The sequence below is a fragment of the Anser brachyrhynchus genome (assembly GCF_964034855.1).
Source record: "Anser brachyrhynchus genome assembly, chromosome: 1".
Classification (NCBI taxonomy): Eukaryota; Metazoa; Chordata; class Aves; order Anseriformes; family Anatidae; genus Anser; species Anser brachyrhynchus.
Genome location: NC_137694.1, coordinates 66,326,407 through 66,352,911, shown reverse-complemented (window position 1 = coordinate 66,352,911; position 26,505 = coordinate 66,326,407). Strand labels below are relative to the sequence as shown.

The 26,505-nt window shown below is 52.0% G+C and overlaps 2 protein-coding genes and 1 long non-coding RNA gene across 5 annotated transcripts; 2 read left to right on the top strand and 1 right to left on the bottom strand.

The window, feature by feature from the left end:
- Positions 1-1,953: 1,953 nt before the first annotated feature.
- LOC308187788 lies at positions 1,954-18,684 on the bottom strand. Of its 2 annotated transcripts, none has more exons than XR_013944905.1 (2): positions 18,524-18,684; positions 1,954-4,348 (listed from the first exon to the last, which is right to left on the bottom strand). It is a non-coding gene; the product is annotated as an uncharacterized lncRNA (long non-coding RNA). The 2 variants fall into 2 exon arrangements; XR_013944906.1 differs by lacking the exon at positions 18,524-18,684 and adding an exon at positions 8,031-8,923.
- Positions 6,735-15,545, top strand: HDHD5 (haloacid dehalogenase like hydrolase domain containing 5). Of its 2 annotated transcripts, none has more exons than XM_080576101.1 (8): positions 6,735-6,865; positions 7,025-7,225; positions 7,320-7,432; positions 8,930-9,059; positions 9,511-9,544; positions 9,942-10,116; positions 10,421-10,609; positions 11,182-15,545. In XM_080576101.1, exons 1-8 carry the CDS (start codon positions 6,770-6,772, stop codon positions 11,525-11,527), a joined length of 1,284 nt encoding a protein of 427 aa, XP_080432227.1. In that variant the 5' UTR covers positions 6,735-6,769; the 3' UTR covers positions 11,528-15,545. The 2 variants fall into 2 exon arrangements, with proteins under 2 accessions (XP_080432227.1, XP_080432228.1); XM_080576102.1 differs by having other exon boundaries at positions 6,741-6,865; positions 8,930-9,023.
- Positions 18,685-21,710: 3,026 nt separating the features above from the next.
- TMEM121B (transmembrane protein 121B) lies at positions 21,711-26,243 on the top strand. Its single transcript, XM_080576096.1, has one exon. The coding sequence runs from the start codon at positions 21,726-21,728 to the stop codon at positions 23,271-23,273; it is 1,548 nt and encodes a 515-aa protein (XP_080432222.1). The 5' UTR covers positions 21,711-21,725; the 3' UTR covers positions 23,274-26,243.
- The last annotated feature ends 262 nt before the right edge of the window (positions 26,244-26,505 follow it).

Here is a 26,505-nt window from a genome sequence, read left to right as displayed (position 1 = left end):
GCATCAGCTAAGGGAGAACTTGCAAAAGTTCTTGCTGAAAGATGTCCCTTCTTAACGTGGGCTGTCATTTCCTGATCTGACCATCTTAAGCAAATTGGCTCTCTTGATGTTTCCTGCTGATTTTCCCAAGCTGCCTGGTCACAGTGCTTATTTCCACCAACCTCAGTTAAAATACCTTAGCAGGAGGCAAACGTACTCACTACAGAAGTGGATCAAGCTTCACAACCTGTGCATCACTTGTGTGCCCAACGTTAAATCGCCCACATTTCACAGCCTGTAAACTTGTGTCTGGTTATCCCAGGCAAAAACAACAAAAAAACACAGCAAAATGAAGGTGTTTGGATTTCAGAAGCCAGCAACACAAACCCGAGAAAGCAGAAGTGAGAAGGCAGTCACACATCTCGGACTCAGTGCCACGCTCTGCTTGCCCCTTCCAGCTACAGCTGCCTTCACTCCAGCTCTCTGCCCACACGACCCACACCTTCCTCTGATCTGCCAGCAGCTGCTCTTTGCTGGCAAGCCTTCTGTGGGCCTTCACGCAGATTTGGTAGTGGGATGAGCTTTATACTGGAGGAGGAGCCAGTGTAAAAGCACCTCACCTTACCTTTCCTTCTCCTCCTCAAGTGCGCAGAGCTCAGTCCCTGATGTAGGCATTCCTTGCAGTCCCATAACCACTGACTGACAAAATGCCTTACGTGTAATCCTGCTGAGGAAAGCCGCTGCAAATAGGTAGGATGGATGACTGCTAACCAGTGACCTAAAGCCAAGTCTCTCTGAGTGTCGTTCCCTCCCCACCCCCCCAATATTTCAGCTCTGCTGTATGTGATGGGAAGAAGATCTTGTATTTACCATGTGTTGCTTCTCCCATAGTCAAGCCTTTATGCTGCCAAGGTGAAGCTAATCGTTAGAGAGTTGGTGTGGGAGGAGCTGAGTTCCCTAGCACAGGTTGATCCGTGCCTCTTCCTTTTCTTCCACATTAGAAAGGTTTCAGATGATCCTGCATATGGTGTCTTGATGGCTTGAAGCACTGGAGGCCTATTGTTTACCTGTAGTTCTCCCTCCTCATTACCTACAAGTGTTAGCAGCAAGGATAGCTCCTCTATTTGCCAAACACTTGTTGGGACCAGTATCACCTTCCTAGAAAGTGCCTGTTGTGCATTAGGTCATTTGCCTACTTGGCATCAGCAGCTGTGACATGACATGGCCCAATATCTGGAACCCCCAGTGGGTGATGTTTGGGATTACAGCACAGAAGTCACTGTGGGTTTCAGATTGTACAGGTCTGAAGACATCTGCAGAAGAGTCATAGAATGGGTTGGGTTGGAAGGGACTGTTAAGGATCATCTAGTTCCAACCCCTTGTCATAGGTCGAGGCACCTCCAACCAGGTTGGCTAAGGCCCCATCCAACCTGGCCTTGAACACCTCCAGTGATGGGGCAGCCACAGCTTCTCTGGGCAATTTGTGCCAGTGCCTCACCACCCTCTGAGTGAAACATTTCTTCCTTATACCTCATCTAACTCTACCCTCTTTTAGTTTAAAGCCATTCCCCCTGTCCTATCACTACACTCCCTGACCAGGAGTCCCTCCCCAGCTTTCCTGCAGGCGCCTTTAGGCACTGGAAGGCCGCTGTAAGGTCTCCCCGGAGCCTTCCCTTCTCCAGGCTGAGCAACCCCAGCTCCGTCAGCCTGTCTCCATAGGAGGGGTGCTCCAGCCCTCTGATCAGCCCCGTGGCCTCCCCTGGGCCCACTCCCACAGGTCCATGTCCTTCTGGTGCTGGGGGCCCCAGAGCTGAACGCAGGGCTCCAGGTGGGGCCTCGCAGAGGAGAGCAGAGGGGCAGAATCCCCTCCCTTGCACTGCTGCCCACGCTGCTTTGATGCAGCCCAGGGTACGGTCGGCTTTCTGGGCTGCAAGCATACATTGACAGCTCCTGGTGAGCTTTTCATACACCAGGACCCCTAGGTCATTCTCCTTAGGGCTGCTCTCAATCCATTCTCTGCCCAGCCTGTATTTGTGCTTGGGATTGCCCTGGCCCAGATACAGGACCTTGCACTTGGCCTGGTTGAACTTCATGAAGTTCACACAGGCACACCTCTCAAGCCTGTCCAGGTCCCTCCGGATGAAGCCCTTAGAAAGGTGAAACCTGACCCTACAGGCCTACGTTCAGATTTGTGACCCCCCTTCTGCTAGAGGTATACGAGGGCTGGCCAGACGGAAGAAACTTTCCCATCCTGATCAATTATGTTTAAGTATGAACCTAAAGTGAATGGAGGTCTCTGACTCCACTGGTATAGCCTTCCTCACTTTTCTTCTTGAACAGGGCATTGCCTTATGTGGGGCTTCCCTGGAGTCCTCTTGGAAGATGTGCTGTAACCACTTTTAGGCCCGTAGAGAGTCAGACAGGAGGAAAGGCTGGCCTGTTTTACAGCTAGGGATCAACTCTTCTTAGGGCTGTGACTCATTTCAGAGGAAGGTGATAACAGCAAAACCCAGACTGCATCCTCACCTCTTCAACTCTAGGTGTGCAAAAAAGGAGGGACTGCTGCAGTTAAGAAAGATGAATCCATTCAGATAACCTCAAAGCTTAGGGCAAACTTGGCTATGGGACTTGGCTGAGACTCAGCTTTTAGAACTTGCAGTAACATTTTAAGGATTTTGCGGCCAGTGCATTTCCTTACTCTCAGTACCTTAGTTCCTTAGTTCCCTGATCACATTTATTGTGCAAATACTTTATATATAATGCTCTCTTCCCCATTTCCTTCAGAACATAAGACTTATTTAAATCTTTAAGCCTGTTTCCATTATTGGGTTCCATTATTCTCCTCTTTTTTTTTTTTTTGGGTGGCAAAAGTGCTGGGGATACCAGTACTTCATGTTAAGTTTTTATTCTGGAATGTGCAGTGGAGGGGGGGGATGTTCCATGTCATCCAGTGGAATATGATTACGAGGGAGCCTGCAGCATGGTGCAAAGGGCAGTTTGACCCACAGGGCTAACACACTGTGGAGCTAAGCCTCGGCCACTTGGCAGAGATGTGACACAGCCCTCCCAGAAACCTTTCCCCACTCCACACGGTAGCTGCCCTCAGCTCTGGGCCACGGTTTCATACAGCAATCACCAGATGGATGTGATCTGCCTGTGCCACCTCTCCTCCTATTATGGCTTTGTACCATCTCTGTGGTAGCCACAGCATGAATGGCTAAAAGGAATTACTGCGGGTCATTTTACTTGCTTTTAGCATGATTTTAGCAGAGGAAAACAAGGAGAAGAGTAAATACTGTGTGACCATCCCATTCTTTTCAAAGCTGACAAGTGCCTGCTAACTACATGGTACAGTCTGGGGCTCTGCTCCTCACGTCCTAGTGGTGGGCATGGGAAGAAAGGGCCAGCCAGAGAACCTGAAAACACTGAGATGAGGGAGGCATTGGGCTGAACAGGTCTAGAGGCAGCCACGAGGGTGGTGGGAGGCTGCACTGAACAGAGCAAGAGCTAATGGGGCAGACAGAGCCCCCCTTCCGTGTCCATCTGGGCTCAGGAGCAAGGAAGGAGAGCAGAAAATCCCCAGAAGTTTCTGTACTGTTTACTTCAAGTGGTCAGAGGAACATACCAAGCCTTATGCCTGCTCCCTCCCCCACCAGTCACTCCCTGTGGCCTCTTCAGGTTTGATTTGTGTAAAGGGGAGGTGGACAGAGCTTTGTTAGCAGCACACCCTGTCACAAATCCATCGCTGTTTTGTTCCACAGCAGCTTAGACCACCTTTGGGGCACTCCAGTAAATGAAATGTTTACCTCCTGCTCATTCGCTGGCAGGAAACGGCTGATCCAGCACTAGAGGTTGCCGTCAAAAATCACGCCAACAAAAACAGAGAAGTAAAATAGTTGGTTGAAAATAGAGGTAGACCCAAGAGAGCTGCTGGGGCTATATGTCACGTGAGCCTCCATCACCGCAGTGGGACCACGCAGAGGCCAGGTGCAAAGCCCTCTATCTGGCCATAAAACACCAGGCTGGAGAAGCTCCTGCTGCTATGCCTGCTTTAGGTTCTTCTCCTACAAGTCTCTGAATTAGTCTTCTTACAGGTAGCAGACGGACGTTTCCTTGGCCAGAAACTCGTAGCTTTAATCGGCTAAGTACTTAATTCCTTTCTTTACGGGCTTGCAGCAGTTGCAATCACGGCAAGTGGATCAAGCATTTTCTGTCTGCTGAGGAAGAGGCAGGTGAAGGGTCTGGCTCGCAATTCTTCTGGCTTGTCATTTTTATCAGGCTGTGTCCTCCCCCTTGGTCATTACAGGATAAGAAAGGCATTTTACTGTATTTTCTCAACCTTTAGGTTGTCCATCATTCCACTAGCAGGCTGTAGCAGGGAAAGAAAAGAGATAAACTGGGGGGAGGGTTGGCTCAGGCCACCAGAGTCTCTGCAGTAAGAAAAGAGACTGAAGGTAGGGCTGCTTTCGAGGGGGATGTTAGAAGGTCAAGAAGGGGGGTGGGTGGGAGGGGGGGGTGATGACAAGGCTAAGAGTCCAGGGAAAACAGAGCTGCAAAGTTTACACAGGAACCCACAGGAGAAGGCTGCGGGCAACTGGCTGTTTTGCTTGTCTTTAAAGCCAGCTCTGAAAGGGGGTGGGGGAAACGCTGAAGTCGGGGTAGAGAGAGGAAAAGAGAGTCTCCCATGGACTGGTGTGAGAAGGGCAGACAGGCCGTCCCTGGGGCACTGGGGGTGTTAGGGGATGCAGCTGTTTCCAGATGTGATGTAGAAGAAATCAAAAGGCGCACGTATAACACACAAAACCTAGTAGCGTTGCCGATGAAATTTTCCTTTCTTGAAGGAAAATGACATGGCTGGGTGTTTAGCACAGGGACGAGTGGGCTAAAGGCTGCCTGCTGGTGCTGGCAGTGCTGGGCTCAGCAGCCAAGGCAGGCGCTGCGGGGTGCGGTGCTTGGCCGCCCTCAGCTCCTGCCGCGTGTGCCAGGCTCAGCCTGTGCCTGACCGCTGGCAAACTCCCTATGCGGTGGTTTAAAAATAAACACTTGAGCCTGTTGGACGGCCTTCCTCGTAAAAATAAATACGGCATCTCTGCCAGCCCCCTGGGAGCTGGGGCACACGCGCTCTTTGGGGGCACCTCTTCACCCACCAGGTCTCCGCTGCATAAGTCACCCCATGCGGGGAGCTCAGAGGCCGGGTGGGTGCAAAATCCCCCCGCTGACCCCAGCCCCAGTGCTCCAGGAGGGCTGGCAGCCCCAGCGACATTTTCTGCTGATTCACAGGAAGAAAACAGAGCCCACAAACCAAACAGCAGCAGCAGGGGCAGCAGCTCACCCCCAGCCAGGGTGTGGGAAACCAACTCTCCCATGCACCGGATCTCCAAAAGTTCACTCCGGTTCCCCGCTATCCTCCCCCACCCCTTTTTTCCCTTTAAAGCAGAACAAGCCCTCCCTCCAGCAGGGCCCCCCTGCTCCCCCCGTGCCGAGAGCCCTCTGCCAGCCGGACAGCAGCGGGCCCGTGGAGCAGCGGGGACCCCTGCCGGCCTCTGCGGGCGATGGGGGCGTTTACACGCAGTTGTGCTCCGGCAAGTGGCTTTAAAACCCAGTGCTGCAGGGCCTGCTGAGAGGCTGCTGGAGCAGAGTACTTTCCGTAATGTCTCCGGGGCCGGCATAAGTTTTGCCAGGGCAAGGAGGAGCTGCAAACGCTTGTAGGAAACTAAAGCGATGCTGGCAGGTTGTGGAAACGATGTGAAATAAACAGTAGGCAATTCAGTTAAGGCAAAGGCACTTAAGGAGGTATAACCATCTTTACGAATGCATAACCCTGTGTTGCCAGTGCTTTAACAGTGCTGCAGAAAGGGCTCTGGGTGCTAAAGTGGGTCAAAAACTAATCAACAGTGATATTCGTGGTGATGGAAATGAACACAATTCCAGTCGTTGTATAATTGATGCTTAAAGTTGTATGTGTTAAACCTGCCGCACTGCAAGAGTCGGGAAATCTTACACCTATCCAGAAAGCAAGCAATCATTGTTTCATCTCCACGGGCACGGAGTGAACCTTTTGCTTTTCTCAGGTTTGAAAAGGCCTCAGCAGAATTCAGCGCTGAGATTTCTGTTGCACGCTGGAAGAAAGAGGGAGCCACTGGGACACATCATCGGAGAGCAAGGAAAATGATCAGGGCTTTAGAAGATTTTATGATCTGTAGGCAAAAGACCATAAGACTTGGGTTTCTATAGAAAAGACTGAGCAAAGGCAGGGCAGCAGTTCTCATAGGTGTAAAAAATGGTCACGGAGCTCCTTCTTTGCATGTGCACCGCAGGCAGGGTAAGTGGCAGCAACCTCCGACTGAACTCAGGCGGAATGAAACCTTTGTAACCCTCAGGACCAGACCACACAGCGCTGGAATAGGCTCAGTAACAAAACCAAGAGCCTCCCATCGCTGGAGCGTTCGGGAAGGGGTTAGACAAACCACCGTGAGGCTTGGCATAATTGATGTGGAGGCGCCTAAGCCTCTAGCTGTCCTCCTGCCCTTGTGACTCTGCCCACCTCTCCCACAGCTGGCGCAGGCTGCCCCTCCGGCTCCCCCGCGCCCCCCCGTACCGCACCCAACCCCGGCCCCCTCCCGCACTGCGGGGCCGTGTCCGCCGCCGCCCCGCCCCGCCGGCCCCGCGCCCGCCGGGAGCTGTAGTCCGGGAACTACGAGCCCCGGCGTGCCCCGCCGCCGTGCCGAGCCGAGCCGAGCCGAGCCGTGCCGTGCCGGAGGCAGGCGGGCGGGCGGCCAGGCGGGGCGGCATGGCGCTGCGCGGCTGCCTGCGGGCCGGGCGCGGGGCGCTGCGCGGTGCGGGGCCACCGGGGCCGCCCGGCCGGGGGTGCAGCGCCGGGGGCCGGGTGAGCGGCGGCGGAGGAGGCGGCGGGGGCCGGGCTGTCCGGCCGCGTCCTTCCCGGGGCCCGCGGAGGGCTCGGGGCGGCCGCTGGGGCTTGGGTGGCGGCCGGGGTCGGCAAATGGCGGCTTGGCGGTGACCGCGCGCTCCTCCGCTCGCCTTGCAGCCGCCGGCCTTCGGCTTCCTCTTCGACATCGACGGCGTGCTGGTGCGGGGCAGCCAGGTGGTGCCCGCCGCCCGGGAGGCCTTCCGGAGGCTGGCGGGCGCCGGCGGGGGGCTGCGGGTGCCCGTCGTCTTCCTGACCAACGCCGGCAACTGCCTGCGGGCGGCCAAGGCCCGAGAGCTGTCCCAGGCGCTGGGGCTGCAGGTGAGGGGCGCCCGGGAGGACCTCGGGGCTGGGGACGCCGGCCCCGCGTGCCCCCCGGCAGCCTCTCCTCGCCTCTCCTCTCCTCTCCCCGCAGGTGTCTCCGGAGCAGGTGATCCTGTCCCACAGCCCGCTGCGGCTCTTCAGCCAGTTCCACCAGAAGTGCATGCTGGTGGCCGGGCAGGGGCCCGTGGAGGAGAACGCCCACAAGTATCCTTTGCTGTGCTTGTCCTGCTTCTTGCTGCTGCTTCCCCGCTACATGCTGCCATTCCAGCTCTGCCCCTACACATAACATCTGCTTGGTCAGCTTGTGGAGGTGCAAGGAGACAGAAAGGCCTCCGCTCTTGTCTTATTGGGAGGCACCCGTGTGGAGAGGCTCACATGTAGGCACTTACTGTCGATCTCCATCTCAGTCCCTTCTTGTCTTTCCTTGGTCAGCGTTTCACTTCTCATGCTGATTGCCTCTCCTGTGAGCTGCGTTACTCTTCTTGCTAGCAAGGTGTCATCAGGGGGCTCAGAGCCTTTGGGCCTCTCTCACTCTTGAGATAAAGTTATGCTCCTTCCAATTCTGGCAAAATGCATTATAGATCACTCCCAGCACTTCCACAACTAAGGTTTTCCCCAGCAATTTAAAAGCAGTTGAATCAAATATCATTAGAGCCAGAGCATCGCGGTACAGACATGGTTTAAAAGACAATCCCACACGCATACTGCTTTCCCAAGGTAAGGGTCTGACGTAGCTCATACCTGCAAGGAGGTAAGAACTGCCTGCAACATCTACAGCATCTTGGCCCATGCATCTACTCACCATTTCAGCCCATCAGCTTCATCACTGAAGTGCTTTGGGCAGCTTCCCCTCATTTGCACAGCCCTGTTCCCTGGGCCTTTGAAGGCATATCACCTTCGATGCCAGGGTTAGCTCTGGAAGGAGAACCTCATCCTAACCTGCTCCTGCTTGCTTAGCTTCTCTGAAGGGGTGGATTTGGATCATGGCTCTGTCTCTCTAACTGAGGGCGTTAATGGCTTCTTTGAGTTAGCTTAACAGGTCCCACAGAGAACAAAATGAACTGGAACAGGGAACACACAGAACAGACCCTCCCCTTCTGTACACGTGTGCAGTCACACCTTGTGCTTAACCTCTGACTGCATTTGGTGCAGAACTTTGGCTTTGCTGTGCTTCCCCAAGACAAGCAGGATGAGCTAATGGAAAGGTGTTCTGCAAGCGAATGCAACTTAGCCTTTCCTTGTGTCTTTTTACCAGCATGCACCGTTGTCTTTTCACCAGCTAAGCTGACGAGAGCGTCACTGATTCTGCTTCTAGCCAAGAAGCCTGACCTGCAGTGCCTCAGTACTAGAGCACTGGCCTTAAAGGTCTCCTGAAGCACATCCATTCTGTCTTGGAGCCACCTCTGTGCTCTTCCTACTTGCAGGTGTACCTGATTACAAAGTAAATCACTCCAGTCTGTGCTTTTTTTTTTTTTTTTTGGTAAACCTTAAGGCCACCTTTAGGTTGAAGCATAACCTACAGTTTGATTGAAAGCCTTGAAGTTATGCATTACCGGGTTTATGTAACTGCTCTGCTACTAGGACTAGCATTTCTTAATCCTATAGATGCCTTTGCTAGTAACTTAAAAAAAAATAAATAACAAAACATAACCAAACAAACAAAAAACAGACCTCATGTGATTCCTTGATGAACTGAAATAGCCTGGGGTTCAAGCATGTGGTCACCATAGAGGCACTGAGGAAGGCATATCCCCTATTAGACATGGTGGATCAGAGCCGGAGGCCAAAGGAGTTGGTAATTTCTCGACACATCGGTGGAACAAGTGGTCTGGTGTGGTGTTTCTTAAAGGATACAACATGGGGTGGAGAAGCTGCAAAATCGCAGAGCAGACTTTGGCTGCTCGTGACCTTTAGCGAGAGCCTGGGATTGGTGCTGTGCAGCCAGCATCTCTCTGCTGTTCCCTGTGTTGTCTCCTGCTGGAAGGGCAGTCTGTTTCCCCCTTGTGTACTAATGCCATGCCTATGTTTCACTACTGTTCCTTGCAGTGACTGGTAAAATGGCTTGGTTGACACCTCCAGGTCTGAGAGACAGGAATGCAAGATCTGCGAAATCCAATCTGGGATGGGAATGTGGGGGAAATCTTTCTTGGGATTCAAGGTGGCCTTGTCCTGACCCTTTATGGGACTGCCTTGGCAGTTTCAGAGGAAGCATTTTTAGTTTTGTTTTGGAGACTGCATTAGACTTTGCATTACTAACCTACTCCTTTTTTTTTTTTTGGCAGCCTCCTCCAACCACTGGCTTCCCCACTATAGAAGGTAAGCAGTGGCCTTTGTTTACATATGAACAGCAAGCAGAAATAACAGTAAGGCAAGCCAGCTGGGATGGGAGCTAATGACGTGCTGTCAGCTCGTCGGTATCTGCGGGTGGCTTATTCAGAGGGTACAGCCAGGTGGCAGCCAGGCAGCCCTCATGCAACGTGAAGCACAAGCCAGTAAGAGCAAAGCCAGCTTTTATGTGTACTGTGATCCAACATCTGGAAGCAGTGGTGAATGTGATCCAGTGCCATGCAGACTAGCACTTTGGCATCAGCTGCATTTTGATGGTAGCTGTATGAGCCAGGACATCCCAGCAGAAGGTTTGTAGTGGGTAGCTCTTGGTAGCAGGTCGTGTACATGGACACTGAGTTTCCAAGCATCTCTTGACATCTTCCAGGGGTGATTCTGTTTGGTGAGCCAGTGAGGTGGGAGACAAGCCTGCAACTTATTATTGACGTACTCTTGAGCAATGGGAGCCCTGGGGCAGAGCTGGAAGAAATACCATACCCCCACCTGCCTGTCCTTGCCTGCAACATGGATCTCCTGTGGATGGCTGAAGCCAAGATGCCCAGGTAAAAAGCACGTTTAAAAATTTTAGGGTGGTTCGTACAGCTCTCCTGCAGATGGCCTTTTTTGACACAGTATTTTTTTTAGTGTTAGTCTGACTGTGTGACATAATTAGCAGCAGAAACACAAAAATTGCATGAGAAACTAAGACAAACTTTAAAGAAGCAAGCCTGTGTAGGAGTCTGTGGGCAGATGCCACGTCCAAACTGTGCAGTATCCTGGTTACAGCAGATGGATTGTCCTTGTCTCTGAGGAGTGTTTGCCATGCACGTGGTGTGACTGGGGACACTGATGACCTTTCTGGAGCAGGTTCGGCCATGGCACTTTCCTTCTCTGCTTGGAGAACATCTACAAGAAGGTGACAGGCCGGGAGCTGAAGTACGAGGCCCTGATTGGCAAACCCAGCACAGTCACCTACCGCTATGCCGAATACCTGATAAACGAGCAAGCCAAAAAGCAGGGCTGGAACTCTCCCATCCGACGCCTCTATGCAATTGGGTAAGAGACTGATTTACTTTCTGGTTTGCTTAGGGAGTTGCGTACTGATTTACGTGGTTTTATTTAATGGGGATATCTAAAACAAATACTGAAATCCCCGTGGTTAAGTGTGTAGCCTCACATCTTAGAACAGGGGATGTTATCTTTTTGCACCCTACACTTCTAATTTGAAGGGCACTGTCAGCCTAGCAAAGCTGTTAGTGGGGGTGCAGTGTGCATGTAGCATGACTCGTTTAAAGAACAAGGTAAAAGACCCAAATGTAGTACCGTTGGCCCAGTTAGGCCAAACACTTGGGATTGTAGGGAATACGTGACTGTAATGGCTAAAATTGCTTTGGATGTGACCTTTTCCCTTTGAAATAAGATATTTATGAAGCACGTGGCCTTTACCACAGCCGAATGGGACACACCAGTAAGTGGACTGCCCACCCAGTCCAGGTGGCTCTCCTGATGTTAGCAAATATCTCGTACCCCTTCCTTCCTCAGTGCTGCCTTACTCCCAGACTGCCAGAGCCAGAAATCGTTGTGTGGGTTGGTTTCTCATGTCTGTTTCATGCTGTGACCTTACCCAGGGACAACCCTATGTCTGATGTCTATGGGGCAAACCTCTACAACAACTACCTCAAGTCAGCTCAACGGAACCAGGTCCAGGCTGGGGTGAAGAGGAGCCCACAGGCAGCCAGTCCCCAAACCGAGGACCGCCTTGCAGTGGAGAGCTGCAAGTCAATTCTGGTCTGCACTGGGGTCTACCGCCACAATGCAGAAGTTCCCAGTAAGCCAGAGGAGCGCAACACAGAGACTGTGTTCCACGGCCATCGGGACTTCGGCTTCGACCCCAGCCTGGTGGAGGCATCATACATTGTGCAGGATGTGAATGAAGCTGTGCAGCTTGCTTTCAAGAAGGAGAACTGGAGCTAGGGTTGAGACAGGTGTGCCTAAAGATCTACTGTCAGGAATTATATATAGCGGAGAGGGGAGGAATGGGGAGAGACCTGGGGCGCTCTTTTAACCTAGCCAACATGAAGGAGAACTCTCCGTTTCAGCACTAAAAGCCCCTCACTTTTATTGATACTCTTCTGCAATCTTGCCAGCAGGCTTTTAACTGTGAACTTAAATTGCTGTAATCACAAATTGAGCCATAACGGAAACGGGATACAAGGAGGACTCTTGCCCCAGCAATCCCAGTTTTGTTCAGCTATGAGAGTTCTTTCTTTTCCCCCACTTTGTCTGTGAGGCTCAGGCAAGCCCACCCTCTTCCTTGCAATCTATTTGGGGATGAAGCTCTTCCCTGTGCATGGTGCCACCGTCAGTCAATGTGCCATTCATACCATGTGCCATTTGTCCAGCCAGAAGTTGTGTTGTGGTGGCACTCTGCCAAGGGAAGGCTTTAAGTCTTAGCATTCTCTCTATAAAGAATAAGTGCCTGTGGACTTTAACAAATTCTTCTTGCTTGGGGATTTGCCGCTGTATCACTGTCGGTCTGACACAAAGTCCCATTTTGCAGTCCTCCAGCAGCTACGGAGGGGCTGGGCCTCTTGAAGCAGCAGTAGCCAGAGCAGCTTGCTGCAGGGCCACAGGGGAAGTCATGTTATTCTCACCCCTTCTTTGGCATTTGTGAACACTTCTGCTGTGTTGCATCCTGCCTAGGGAGCCATTAGCCTGTTCTCAAGAGCAGAGGAAACCACTGCAGAGTCTGAGTTTCCAGAGGTGTCCTTGCCTAGTACTCAGTGTTGAAGAAAGAGGGTGTTGTGGCGCCCACCCTGACCCCAGCTGGTGCAAGGGACATCCCCCTGCTCCAGCTGACAGCTTCCAAAGAGGGGCCCCTGAGAGCAAGGGCCAGCCAGCACAAGTCACAGCCCAGCCTTGTTCCTTCTCTGCATGCAAGGATTGAGGTAGGAGATCATCAAGTCAGGGCAGTACCTGAACTCAAAATCCCCGTTCTTCATCTCTGATAGTACGAATTTATCTGTCCTTCACTTTCTTTTTTCCTTCTTCCCTCATGTGGTTTGCAAGTCTGGAATACCCCATGTGGTCTGATCCCTGTTCCCTCCTCTTCCTGTAGCGTGCAGGTAGAGTCCCCCTAACATGAACTGGGACTTCCCTGCTGAAGAACATTTCCATATCCCTAATGGCATGCCCCTTCTACTGCCTCTGTTTTCCTAGCTCAGGCTATCCAGAGGAAGATCAGGCCCTGTGTTTCTTTAGACAATGCAAAGAAGTTAAGCAAGTATTGCTTGGGAAATCCATGTGAAAAATTGGATTAGCAAGGAGCATCTTAATTCCAGAGGAGCATCATGATTTTAGAAACATGTCAGTTTGCATATGCAGTAGAAAGCCTTTGGAGCCAGCACAAATGAGTCAGTGTTCCTAGTTATATCCAGCTCACACCACACACAGATCAGAAATAGGCCTTCTCTGCCCTCACTTCCCTTCTTCCTTCTTAGCCAGGCAGCTCCAAGCACATGGTACAAGCAAAATGTTCTGTGCAGAAGAACTGTATAGATCTTAAAATCTCAGCATCCATCTGCTTCAGCAGCTTTCTATCCTCTTGATACTGATGTGTCTTCCTAGGAAGGTCACACTGCAGAGCAGGCTCTTTTCTTAAGTTATGGCAGGCTCTGTGTTTGAAGGGGACTGGGTGCACTCAGCGACCCAGGCAGAGAGGCCCTTTTACATGGCTTATTTCTCCAGGCTTTATTTTCTGAATAGGAGCAGAAAAATACCTCTTGGGGTGAATTTACCTCTTGTGAAATCATAACAGAAAAGAGCCTCTTCACTAGCTGGGATTCTTCTCCTTTGTCTTACCAGGACAAGAATCATTTGGCTGCTTCTAAGAGCAGCTGTAATGTGTGAAACACAAATTTAGATTTGAATCCTTTGCCTTTCATTGGAGAGGAAAAAATAACTTCTTCATCTTGCACAAAACAAAGGCTTGTCTACAGTTCCCAGAAGTATAAATACAGGGAAGGACTTGGCATATAACTTAGGGACATCTTTTAGATTTCAGAGCATCTCCAGAGTCACAAATGTGCTGTGGACCCACTGTGCAATACTGGAGGCCCAAGTCCCATTTATTCATAAACCAACTGTTGCGTCCCTCAGCTGCACTTTTCACAGATGATATCCACTGCAGGAAGAAGAATGCTCCTTTTCCTTGCAATATTTGCAAATTTGGGTGATAACTTTCATAGGATCAGTTGGGAACCGTCTTCTAGGCCATAATTAAGTAGACCTCAGAGAACTGATTGCTGGTGATAGCTCCTGGCCATGCCCTCCAATTGTTAGGTACTTCTCTGCAGAAATACTGATGTCTGTCCATCTGTGTGCGCAGTGGCCTTTGGTAGAGCTCTCTTACTATTCATTAAGACCAGGTGCTGGTGAACCAACGTTCCCTGAGGGGTGTAGTGCTACCGAAATTGCTGTCCCAAATGGAATCTGGTACCCTGGTGGCTGCTGATGCCAGTGATAGCTTGTGGAAGGAACACAGAGAGGGATTTTGAGAAATCACAGGCAGTTTGTAGTCTCCTTTCAACATGCGTGGCACTTAGCCAGAAGTGGGGTAGGTATCAGGAGGAAGGAGGTAGGGCCCTGTGCAACAAGGGAACAGGTTTGCATTTGCACAGAGAGTGAGAAGGCACCTCCATCTTTAGAACAGTAGCGATGGAGATCTGACTGATGTGAATCTGCTTTGGGTTAGCTCCAGATTTTTTTTAAACTATGTTAGTGTTGAAGCAGTGCTCTGGGAGTCTTTAAAACGTGTAGGAGGAAATTCACTGACAGGAAATTCAAGCAATACTTCACTTGCAAGTTGAAATTGGGTGGAGGGGAAGAGAAGAATTCTAGAAAAATCTTGTAGCCTTTCTCCAATTCTTACCAAGCAAGGTTGTATCAAAGGCTCTGCTTGTTGGTCTGTGCACTAATTAGATAGGCTACCCTTGGTCTGAGCAAGAGACCTTGCCCTTCTTCCCCTGCTCAGCCCCTTGAAACTGCACTTTGTCAAAGTCATTTCCCAGGAATTGTATAGGCACAGTGGATGGAGTAGGAAATCTGGGTTCTCCTGCTGCTGTCTGATACCGACGTGGTTACTTTTATTGAGGAAAGTGCTTGCCAGATCTCTGTTCCATCAGTGTTGGGGTAGTGCGCTGTGCAGGCTCCTAGCTTATCTGCAGTTCATCTACAGGACATGCTAGTGCTAGAATTCAGTGAAATCCTTTTTCCTTGGAAATGCAGTTTCCTGGAATTAGCTTCAAGTTTGGCTGGAACATATCCTTTCGTTTTTCTCATGTATTGCACAGATGTGGCATTTCAGATGCTGTTATTTCTCTGGTTCGGAGTAAGCATACTTCTGTGCAGATTTTTGGACCAAAAAGGAGAGCGGACTTCACTTGTTCTCCTGATTCCTTAATATTTATATGGTGCACTACCCTATGCAATGAACATGGTGAAGTCCTGATCCTAAGAACTCCATCTTCCACAGATGGATCGCTTTTAGTCAAGCTTAAAGGGGATATGTGGTAAGATGAGACAACTGAGAATAGCAGGGAGGAACTGAAGGAGGCACAGACTTCATTTTGGATCTGAAGCAGAGAGCTTTTACATCATGTAATAACATGGCGGACAAAGAAGACAATTCCTTTATTCGACAGGGCACATGCAACTATTGGCCTGGCATTCAGGGAATCACATAACACTACTGTACCCTTCCTTCTAATCTTAATCCTGGTGTGTCTTTCTGCCCTTCCCTCCCCCTACTCCCCATAAATGGATAATGTTTCAGATTATGTCATGTGCACTGTAGCAGGGTGATTATGTATGGTACAGAGAAATCACAAGCTGTGATTGTTTTACCTTTCAAATTAAGTTTAACCCAGTTCCAGAGCTGCTTCTTTTAACTAGCACATATAAAAATAATAAAAGAGGTTTTCTTTGAAATAAATTTTAGCATGTGGTGTGTGCATTTCATGAGTGTTGTCCTGGCTTCTTTCATGCCTTTGCCCTAGAAGATTATCAGCACCAAACTGTCTTTTGTTCCGTTCATCAAGGCAATATCAGATTGTCTTGAGGGAACCACCCTGAAAGATACCCCTCCAGCAATGCTTTTGATAGGACTGATCTGTAATTCCCTGTAAACTGTACGTCTGCCTTACTCAGATGAGATGAGCGTGACTTTGACCATTCCTACTCTGTAGGGGGGAGGGGGGAAAGGACATGTCACATTGTGTGGTGGCCTGATTGACTCTCCGCAGTCAATTTTGGTATGCCACCTGTATGAGGTGCTTTCACACTAGGCACTTAGTTGTGACCTGACCTAACCAGTTGTTTGTAATGATAACTTCTACTGGGTGGGGAAGCAACAAGCTAGATACCACCAACTTTGTCTGCTATTTCAGATGAAGAAAAAGCCTGAGGGCATATTAAAGCCATCCTTGCCATTAGAAGCTTCCTTGGCACTGTGTTAAACCCATTGTGATCACCTAAGAAACCCACCCTGTTTGACAAGAGCTCTGCTCTGGTACCTTTTGAAGAAAGTGAGTGAAGTTGAGACAGATACTAACTGAGAGAAAGTCACGTTAGAGCCTAAAGGTTCCACTGACTTCAGCAGATGGAAAACAAAAGATCCTACTAGGTGAAAACCATCAGCTTTAATGGTCTAGAAACTGCAGATGTGCAATAGTTCACTTGTGAGCTTTTCCACCAGAAGGTTTTTTTTATCTGCAAAGCTCACTGCTCACAGGAGGCACATTAGACCACAAAACATGCACACACGACTCACAGCCCTGAGAACTTGATGTTGAAAGGAACAATCGGTTCCTTGCAGTAAAAGCAGTTGTGGAGGGACAGGACAAGGATTCCCATTCTCAGCAGGGAAGGAATAGAGTTGTAGTCCACATCCTGGAGAAACGACCTATGGCTTGGACTTCAAATAAATAAATAATAATAAAAAACATGGACCAATCCCCTCATTTTATCCAGTACTCTAGTAGTTGGAGCATTCACCAAATGTAGGGCAGACCAAGGTTTAGAGATCGAAATCCAAACCTCTCCAATGCATGCTATTAATCACTGTACTGTTAAAACACAGGAGCAGATCAGAGCAAAGGTGTCCCTTCTAGAAGGAGACAGCTTAGCTGCCAGCTAGGGTCCCACAGACACCCATAACCAACATAAAGGGCACAGTTAAACATTGGCATTAGGAAACACTGAAGAAGGAACAACTCAAACAGGAAGGACTGAGTGCAGTGTTCAAGTTGGAGTTGCCTCCCAGGTGGATGCTGTGGGAAACACCCACTAGAGTAAGCCCTGAGAAATGCTTAGTCTGTAGATTTTGGTGGGCTGTGAACACAGGCTAAGCAATTACCTCCTCATAGACCTTGGCCTTTCAGGGGCATGCCCACACCCTTTGTCCACTGAATCTAACTTCATTTATAAAAATTCAAGTCCACATGGACAAATTATGCAGCCACACAAACAACATAAAGATGTTTATGGATCCAGTCTGCAACACTTTAAAACCCCACACCAGCAAGACAGCTACACACCCTCTCAGAACCAAGCTGCCTCCATCAAGTAATGCCTTTTTCAGTGATTCACTGTAATAAACCAGTTCAACTACTAAGATCTTTCTCCTCAAGGCCAGTTCCGATACACACTGTATGCTAAGACCTATTAAGCACAAAATACTGAGAACAACCCTCAAATTCTCTTCACACCCCTAACCCACTACAATAAGCATGAAAAAAAAAGGTCTCCACATTTTATGCTGGTATCAAAAGCTCTTTGAACTGAAATGTAATTATCAGTAACAGATGGTTACACCTTTATCCCTTTTTGAAGAGTATCTGTGTTCCTCAAATCATAATTCTGGATCAGCAGTTTAGTTACAAAGACTCAGCGTTTGGAGGTGGAGAAGCTGAGGAATCTTTGAATTTTGGTGCTGGCCAGGTGAAACTGCTCTACACTCGCTGTAACTTCAACCCTGAACATCTGAATAGACTAAGTCAGTGCAGTACAAAGCCTGTGTTGGAGAATCCCAGAACCTTCCTATCCCACACAAAGGGCGTTTTAACCACGGTTACAGCAGATTATGCTCAAACTCACTGAAATCAGCTTTGCCTCTTTCCCTCCCTCCCACTGCTGCCAGTTTCTGACAGCTTACTGCAGGGTATAATTAGGGTTTTAGCTTCTAGTCTTTCTTTCAGGCATATTTGTCCCCCCACTCCTTTTTTTTTTTTTTTCCCCTACCAAGCAATTGAATCATTATTTTGTTTACTCTTGAGTTCTGCCCTCAAGAAGTTTTTGTCTTTCCCCCAGCAGGGGTATTTTTGAGGGCACACTACTCGTTTCTGCTAGTAGTATAAACTAGAACCAGGAGCATTTTAGATACTCACTACAACTATTTCACAAAACTCTGTTGTCTGCTGCTTGCCTTTAAATGTATACATACACACACAGACACCTCTATGTATTTACATAAATGTAAAAAGAAGCCAGAAACATAGCTTTGGAGCTGCTGAAGAGTAGAAGCTATTTATAGTTTAGCTTTTTAATGTTTTAACAGTAATGGTTAAGCGCTAACACTTCCAAGGGCTGCACATTGCATTAAGTAACTGGATCAAACGGGAAGCATCAGATTGTCATATCTCAACCTACAGTGTGCTACAAAAAGCTCTTCAGTGCTTTATCAAGTAGAAGACATTTCTCTCTTCGCTCCCATTTTAAGGTACAGGCACAATTTCTGCTTCTTTCCACACAAATAAGCTCTTTTTTTGTTATTGTTGTTTTTAATTCTCTTTGTTTGGGTTTTGTTTGCCCTGCTGAAGCCATACTCAGCCCAAGGAAGCCCTTGAACTCCCACCCTCCTTGCCAGCACCCCCCATCCCTGCTCACTGCAGGGCCCCCTTCCCACTTGCCTACCTTCAATGCTGGGGCCTTATCCAGTCCAGCAGGGATCCCTCAGTCTCCCAAGATCTGTTTCCAAAGGCACCCCTTGCCCTGCTCCCACAGCCCCAGGCCCAGCAGGCCCAAGCTCACAGGGAGGACACGATGCAGGTCCCTCCACCATACAGGTGCTCAGCCAGGTGGGCCCACTTAGCGCCCCGCTGCCCCACTCCCTGCCCCACTCAGGGATGCTCAATTTTCATTCCATGTCCTGTCACAGAGGTTGAAAATCTTTCTTGCGGTGGAATAGGAATTGTGTTAGAAGCAACACTGATACACTAATCTTCAAGACTGACCAGTCCCTGTCACATTAATTATGCCAGTGACTCAAATGTTGGCTTACCCTGAGAAGGACCAGGTGAATGTACCCACCTTAGATAAGGCCCAGGATTCAGTACGTAACAACTTGACTTCACCCTCTGCCTTTGATCACACAACCTTACGCTGCCACTGAACCTAGGGTGTAAACCAAAATGATGAGGCACAGCTGGCGACATTGCCAAGCCCCCATGGCCTTGCTGAGGCCGAGCCAAATCGAACTGTGAGCCATGGCCGCAGCGAGGGAGCTCCAGGTACGGCTCACAGAAGAGCAGCACTGGTCCCTACCTGAGCCAGGAACAGCAGTGCAGACAGCAAACCTCCCCTTTGCCCGTGGTCTCAGGACTCATGCTCTGTATATAGCAGGATAGCCACAGAGCCCTAAGCAAGGTGTTTGCGCACTTGTACAAAAAGTGCAGTCAGAGAAATCATTTGGACATCATTTTCTTCTTTGGCAGGCAAGTCTCTCAAAGAGAGAAAGCCTTGCAGGTGAAACAGTCAGTGCCTGGTGTTGCAGTGCCTGGAGCCCAGACGTGATGCTTTCAGCTCCAAAGTCACACACCTTGAAGGGCCGGAGTGCAAACATGGTGGGAGCGTATCTGGCAAGGGAAGGAGAGGCGCCTCTCTGCTCGCTGTCTTCTTGCACATTGAAAGCCCTCAGAATAAGCTGCTCAGCTGAAAGCAGCACTGCATTATTTCTGCCACTCAAAAGCGAGCAGTTTTCCTGCTGGGGCCACCGGCTGCCTGGCCTAGATACGTGTGGTGATGCCCAGAGCTGTCTGGGGCCTGCTCTGAGAGCCCTCAGGCTCAGAGGGCCACGTGGTTCATTGCCTGCTGGAAAACGAATGGTGACAGCCCTCTTTGGGCTCACTGTGAATGCCAGTGACACTTGTGACAGTTACAAGGCCAGGGGTGCCTCCTGCTGCACCCGGGCCCTCTGCGAGCAGCAGCAGGGTGTCGTGCTTGTCCTGCGCTGGGATCAGGCCCCACGTCCTCCATCCCGGCACCATCCTACATGCACAACGTCCTACTCACACACTCCAGGCTGGACTACTACTTTGAACACTCCTATTTCACACGATATGCTACAGTTATTGACCTTAAAATGAGTATTTTTTATTTGCCCGTAGAAATGTGGAATTAGAGAGAAAGGGCTCGTAAATAGCACCCGTGTGCATGCACGCTTGGTCTCATCTCACACTATGCACCGTGACAAGGTGAGTTAGAGGAATGCAATGGACACAAGTAGCACAGGTGCAACGATGAATCCTGGCAAGTGTACCTGAGCACTGAAAACACAGTGTGAGCACAGCAGAAAACAGGTGAAAACAGGTGACCCAGCCACGCAGGTAAGGGCACCAGAGGTGCGGCAGCATGGACTTTAAAGCAGGACAGCGAAGTGTGGGAGACCATGGGAACACCTGAGGGTTGCTGGCCCAGTTTAGAGATTGTACCACCTCTGTACTGTGCTGCCAAGGAACTAGACCAAAGCTGCATGGCCTCCAGTTATCTTAGCTGGTTTTCTTTTTTTGCTGTCTTGACCATGCTATTAGAAAACAAATTTATCTGTGCCCCTTTGCTCCAGTCTTCATTGAAAGTAATACTTCTGCCGTGATTCTTCTTCTTTCCCTCCTTTTTCTCTTGATTATTATCTGTGTAAAGAAATCTTCCTGTCAACCCACCCCAAATTCTCCCCTTCCCTTTCTCATTCTTTTTTCCAGCATCAATACTCCCGGAAGCCCCAACTGGTTTTAATTTGTCATCAAGAGCACCCACTGGTATTTACTAGGGCAGATCTCCTCAGGGAGCCTGCACCAGAGCATTTTAGATGGCTGTCACTTCTGTCCTGGCTGCTCTTTCCCAGTACTGAGCACTGGGGTCTTGCTCGGCCCCACACTTTGATTAGCATTCACCTGCAAAAGTCAAGCCACTTTGGCTTTTTATCAGAAATCATAGTTAATACGATGTTTGTGGGCACAGCTTATTCAGGAAGCTTCACGGGGCTGACAGGTGATGGCACAGGGAGGAGTGAGGGCTGATGATGCTGAGCACCAGGCCACGTTGGGACGAGGTGTGCCAAGCCATCAGTACTGGTGCTGTGGCAGACCCTAGCTTGTTTCGAGGACACTGCTAGTAGTTCAGTAAAGGCCCCGAGAGGTGCTTTCAGTAAAGTAGGAACTTGAGGGCTATTTACATCAATTTGAAGCAACTGCCCCATCAAGGCAAGCTGGGCAGAGCCCTCAGTACTTGGCTTGGCTGAACTCAAGAAATCCGTGCGGTAAAAGCCACTTACTTTGAAGCTCAATTACTCACGGCAGACTGAAAGCGAGCACCCAGCACCCAGCACCACGGACGAGGAGCCTCAGCTCCGTGCCCTGCTGCAGGCTGTGCATACCAGGCCTCGTCTTAGAGGCACGGAGGGAGGCCAGGGCCACTGGAGCACCTCCAATTTTTGGGGGGCCGGGGGCTGTGGCGTGTGGCCCTCCCAGGGGGCTCCGCTGGCGGGGGTCTTGGGGCAGGCACTCCGAGATCAGGCGGAGAGGGGAAGCCTTCCCCCTCCCCCCTCCTCCCCTCCCCTCCTGGCCCCCCCGGCGCACAGCCGCCCTCCCCTCGCCCCCCCAGCCCCAGCCCCAGCCCACCCCCGCCGCCAGCGGAGACGCCCGCTCCGGCTGCCGCTGCCGCTGCTGCTGCGGTTGCGGCTCGGCGCCGCCCCCGGCCTCCCCCGCCGCCTCCCGGGCTCTCCGTGCCGCCGCCGCCGGTGCCGGTGCCGGTGCCGGTGCCGGGGGCGGGCCGGGGGCGGGCCGGGGGCCGCGGCTCGTCCGTCGGTCCCGGCGCGCCGGCTCGGGGGCCGGCTCGGACCATGCACCGCGCTGCCTCCAACCAGCGCTCGGTCTCCTCCTCCTCGGGCTCCTTCCAGCCGCCGCCGCCGCCGCCGCCGCCGCACGCCGCCGACCGGCAGCCCCTCTTCCCGGGGGGCTCCAGCAGCGGCGGCAGCCGGCGGGACTCGGGGTCGAGCTCGGGCTCGGCGCGGGCCCGCCGCCCCCGCAGCCCCCGCAGCAGCCCCGGCGAGGAGGAGGAGGAGGAGGAAGAAGAGGAGGAGGAGGACAGCATCAGCATCAGCAAGCCCCTGGTGCCGCCGCCCGCCGCCCCGCCGCCCGCCGCCGCCTCGCCGCTCCCCAGCAGCAGCAGCAGCAGCGGCAGCAGCGGCAGCAGCGGCAGCAGCACCAGCAGCGGCAGCCCGGGCCGCGGCATGACGGCGGCGGAGCTGTACGGGGCGGCGGCGGCAGGCGGCGGGGCGGCGGGCGGCGGGGCGGCGGCGGGGGCGCTGCTGGGGCCCGGCGGGGCGGCGGGCGGGCGGCGCTGGGGCTTCCAGGCGCTGTCCCTGGTGCTGCTGCTGGGGCAGGGCGCGCTGCTGGACCTCTACCTGATCGCCGTCACCGACCTGTACTGGTGCAGCTGGATCGCCACCGACCTGGTGCTGGCGGCCGGCTGGGGCATCTTCTTCTGCCGCAACAGCCGGGCGCGCCGCCGGGAGCGGCCCCCGCCGCCGCCCCCCCCCGGGCCGCCGCCGCCGCACCCGCTGCTGCTGCACGGCCCCCCCGGCGGCCGCGGGGCCGGGGGGCGCGGGGCCGGGGGCCCCCCCCGCGGCGGAGACTTCGCCTACGCGCACCTGGCCTGGCTCATCTACTCCATCGCCTTCACGCCCAAGGCGGCGCTGATCCTGGGCACCTCCATCCTGGAGCTGATCGAGCTGCGCCTGCCGCTGGGCACCACCGGCTTCCGCATCACCCTGGCGCTCTCCGCCCCGCTGCTCTACTGCCTGCTGCGGGCCATCGGCACCGAGGGCTCCGGGCAGCTGCTGCTGCCCCCGCAGCCGCCGCCGCAGCACCGCGCCGCCGCCGCCTTCCTCGCCACCTGCCTCGACCTCCTCGACAGCTTCTCCCTGCTCGAGCTGGTGCTGCAGCCCGGCCGCCCGGCGCCGCTGCCCGCCCCGCTGCGCTACCTCCTCATCGCCGTCTATTTCCTCTGCCTGGCCTCGCCGGTGCTGTGGCTCTACGAGCTCAGCGCCGCCCGGCCGCCCGGAGCCGCCCGCCTCGCCCTGCACCTGCTGCTGCCCGCCGGGCTGCTGGACGCCCCGCTGCTGGCCCTGCGCTGCCTCCTGCTCCTGCGCTACCAGCAGCCGCTCTCCCTCTTCATGCTCAAGAACCTCTTCTTCCTCGCCTGCCGCGGCCTCGAGGCGCTGGAGACCTGCTGCCTCCTGCGGCCTGCCGCCGCCCCAACGCCCGCCAAGTACGGAGCCCCTGCCATGCCCCCCGCTGCCGCCGCCCCGCTGGCCCACGGGCTCTCGGACGCCGACGTGGGTCCCCACGGGTATGTCAACGCCTTGGCGGTCACTGCCCAGGGCTGAGACCCCACCGCCGCCGACAATGCTACTGCTCCTCACCACGAGGCTTCTTCCAGGCCTCCTGCCCCTCCGTGACGCTCGGAGGAGCCCACCCTTTCCCCCGCCAAGACACCGGGTTGCTGCGTGACCATCGGGGTCCAGTTTCCCTTTCCTCCCCTCAACGGCAGGGACCGTTGGATATTTTCCCCCTTGTTTGGGAACTCCTGCTGACTGTGGTGATGGGATCCGAGTGGGGCCCAAACGACAGCCACGCGCCTTTGGGGTGCGCGCAGGGCAAAGGAAGCGCTCCCTGGTTCCAGCAGGTCTCCCAGCGCCGCCACCTCTGCTTCAATACAGAGCCTGAGGAGGTCGGGGAGAAGCAGCAGCCGGGGAGCCTCTGGAAGCAACCTGCTCGTTTCAAGCCTAGGAGACCCTTCCTCCTAGCTGAAAAGTCTACCTCTGTGCTCCAACCTGTCACGTCTTACGTTGACTTCACACGCTATGGACCAGGTCCAGGGGCTCACACCCCATTTCACTACCCCCGAGACATTTATTTCTGGTGAGAACAGGGTTTTACTGCAGCCTACTGCTTATTTCAGACAGCAGCACCCACTCGCTGGGGCTCTCATTTCTCTGTGAATATGCATGTTTACGGGATCAGTGTCGGTTTTCTTTTATGCAGAGTGTAGGGGTTCATTTGATGTAGGCCGGGAAGGCTGGAAAGATTTCCTCTGCCCCCTCTTTCCACGTCTGTTTGAGTGCATGCTGAGCCTGCAGGCTGCCCCTCTCAAACCATGGGCTGGGTGCTGCTCAGGGTGGCCCTGCACTCGATGCACCTCGCAGCACGGAGAGCAAAGCGCTACAGGAGTCTCTGAGGGGCTCATGAGCCTTGGCGAAAGCCCCCGCACCAGCATCCTGTCCTCCGTGTGCATGGCCTTGGGCGGGGGGGGGACACACAACAGTTAATCATAGGCAACCTCTTGTAGAAACAGCGTTATCTTTGGTTTTAAGCTCCATGGATGTTTGGTGCGGGTTAAGGCCTGCTCTTCCGCCTGGCTCATGCAGCTCCTGAAATTCTGCGTGGAAGCAGGAGCACAGAGGCCACGCTTGGAGGAAGGACTTTGTCCCTCACAGGCTTTTATTTTGTTATCCGGGCAAGGCTGCATGCGTTGGAAATATGGCACAGTTTCCTGTCCAGAGCCTTTTTTTTCAAGCTGTCCTGATGGCAAGGGGACCACGAGCACGACCAGCTCCTGCGCAGGGCCCACAGCAGGCCCGCAGGCCCTGCCCGGAGCTCTGTGCCCACACCCACCCTCTTCCAGGGCTCCAGCTTCAGCAGGACAGAGCCCCCATCCCACCCCCTTCCCCAGAGCAGGACCACCACCACAACCTGTTTACAGCCTTGCCAACTCCCAGCTCCCGCAGGCACAACCGTGGCTGCCGTGGGGCTCTTCCCCCAACTCTGGGAGCTGGACAAGGTGAGGCGACGGTGCTGTCCTGCTCAGAGCTGCAACTAGGAGGGCCGGCTTGCTGCTCTCCCCCTGCCAAACGGAGAGCCGGCAGAGACTGGGCTTAACTTTCCCACCAGTGCTTTATTTTTAACCTGAGCCCTTGGGTGGGCAGTTGTGTGAATTTTGGCCAGTGGCCATCTCTTCTGTAACTTCTTTTTGTCTGGACAATCTTGGTGCTGTGAGTGACTGTGATTGTAAAACTAAGTACTGTAAACTTTTCCTATGTGATGTGAGCTGTGTCTAGGGGATGCTAATTTCCTGGCCAAAGGGGGTGTAGTCACAGGTCTGTTATGTCTGTACAGATACTAGTTTCCTCACACCTTCCCTTCTCGGTGTTAGGCAGGTAACAAAAACTCAGAGCTACAGTGCTGTTCAAGAGAGAATGAGATGCTACCCGCACCTAGAAGTACTCCCTGCTTCAGTCAAACAGTTGAATGATAATGATAAAAATATGTGCCCAAAATAAGGTGAAGCAAAAAAGGCTATTCACCCCCAGCTATGTTTTGCTGCTCCTATGACGTGGTTTGTGATAGCACCAGAAGTGAGTGAAATCCCTAATACACTGAAGCATAAGCATAGTTGAGACACTAGAAGAATCACGGCAGAATTACTAATGAGTCTTACTTCATGCCCCTTCATAGAGCACAAGCTGCCGTTTCAACAGGGAGTGCCTTTTTTTTCATTTAAGACATTAGTGAGAAAATGGCATAACAGGAACTTACGTAGCCATGGCATATTCAAACCTTTGACTATATTGAAATTAGAGTTCAAACTTGTCTCCAGATACAAAATTTGCCTGGGACAGATGACACTACAAAACAATGCTTCTATTGTGTCAAATTCCCCTGTAGAAGTAGTTCTCTATAGCCCCACAGTTTCTAGGTTGTAAATGTGTTGTTTGGAAAGTGTAAAGCTCTTGTAGCAGCTGGCTGTACCAAAGCCCCCCCCTGCAATTAAAAGGGCAATGCTGCTGCTACTTCAATTACTTACTACAGGGAAACATTTAAAGCTCTGCAATGCCCTGTTTATAAGCCTGCTCCACCTTTTGAATTCCCTTCCCTTTGGTAATTGAGCTCTCACTTCCATTTACACCCTTCTGCCACAAAATAGATCTGTCTGTAGAAGAAATGCATAGTGGCACCGTCCAAGTGCAAACAATACCTCACCCAACGCACCTTGCACACCTACTGTAGATTCTGCCCAACATTAATTACTGGTCCAGGTCAGTAACACTTTGCTAAGGTTGTGCCACACAAAGACATACGTCCCTTGGAGTCCTGTTACAAGGCCTGTAGCAGAACTCAGCTCTTTAGCATTTTGTTGCTGTTTGCTATCCTGGCAAAAGAGATGGCTACTCCCAGAATGAAAAAATGAAATGAAAGATGAAGCCTGCGGCCAGTGCACATTTAGCATCCCCCGGCATTAATCAGAACTTGTATTTTTTAAAAAGCAAGATTGTTAAAATAAAATTAGAAACTTGTGACTGATTTTGCGCTTTTATTCCCTCCTTTGAGTCTTGCTGAGCTTTTCAATTTTATGTTCAGGGACCAACAGATGCATTAGAGTTACTTGCTTTCCTCACATTGGAATGCTAAAATAATGTCTGGATTTTTCCGTCAAACAAACTTCTTGCAAGTGAAACCGAATCCTAAAAGCTGCAACACCACAGGGACTACTTGAGAAGGGAATGACAAAGGCAAAAAAAATCCAGATGACACTTCTGAGCTTCCTACTTAAATGATTTA

Coding starts and splice junctions, on each gene's coding strand:
- TMEM121B (XM_080576096.1), top strand. CDS start 21,726: ATGCACCGCGCTGCCTCCAACCAGCGCTCGGTCTCCTCCTCCTCGGGC.
- HDHD5 (XM_080576101.1), top strand. CDS start 6,770: ATGGCGCTGCGCGGCTGCCTGCGGGCCGGGCGCGGGGCGCTGCGCGGT. Junction 9,545..9,941: donor TGGCTTCCCCACTATAGAAG/GTAAGCAGTGGC, acceptor GACATCTTCCAG/GGGTGATTCTGTTTGGTGAG. Junction 10,117..10,420: donor GCTGAAGCCAAGATGCCCAG/GTAAAAAGCACG, acceptor TTTCTGGAGCAG/GTTCGGCCATGGCACTTTCC.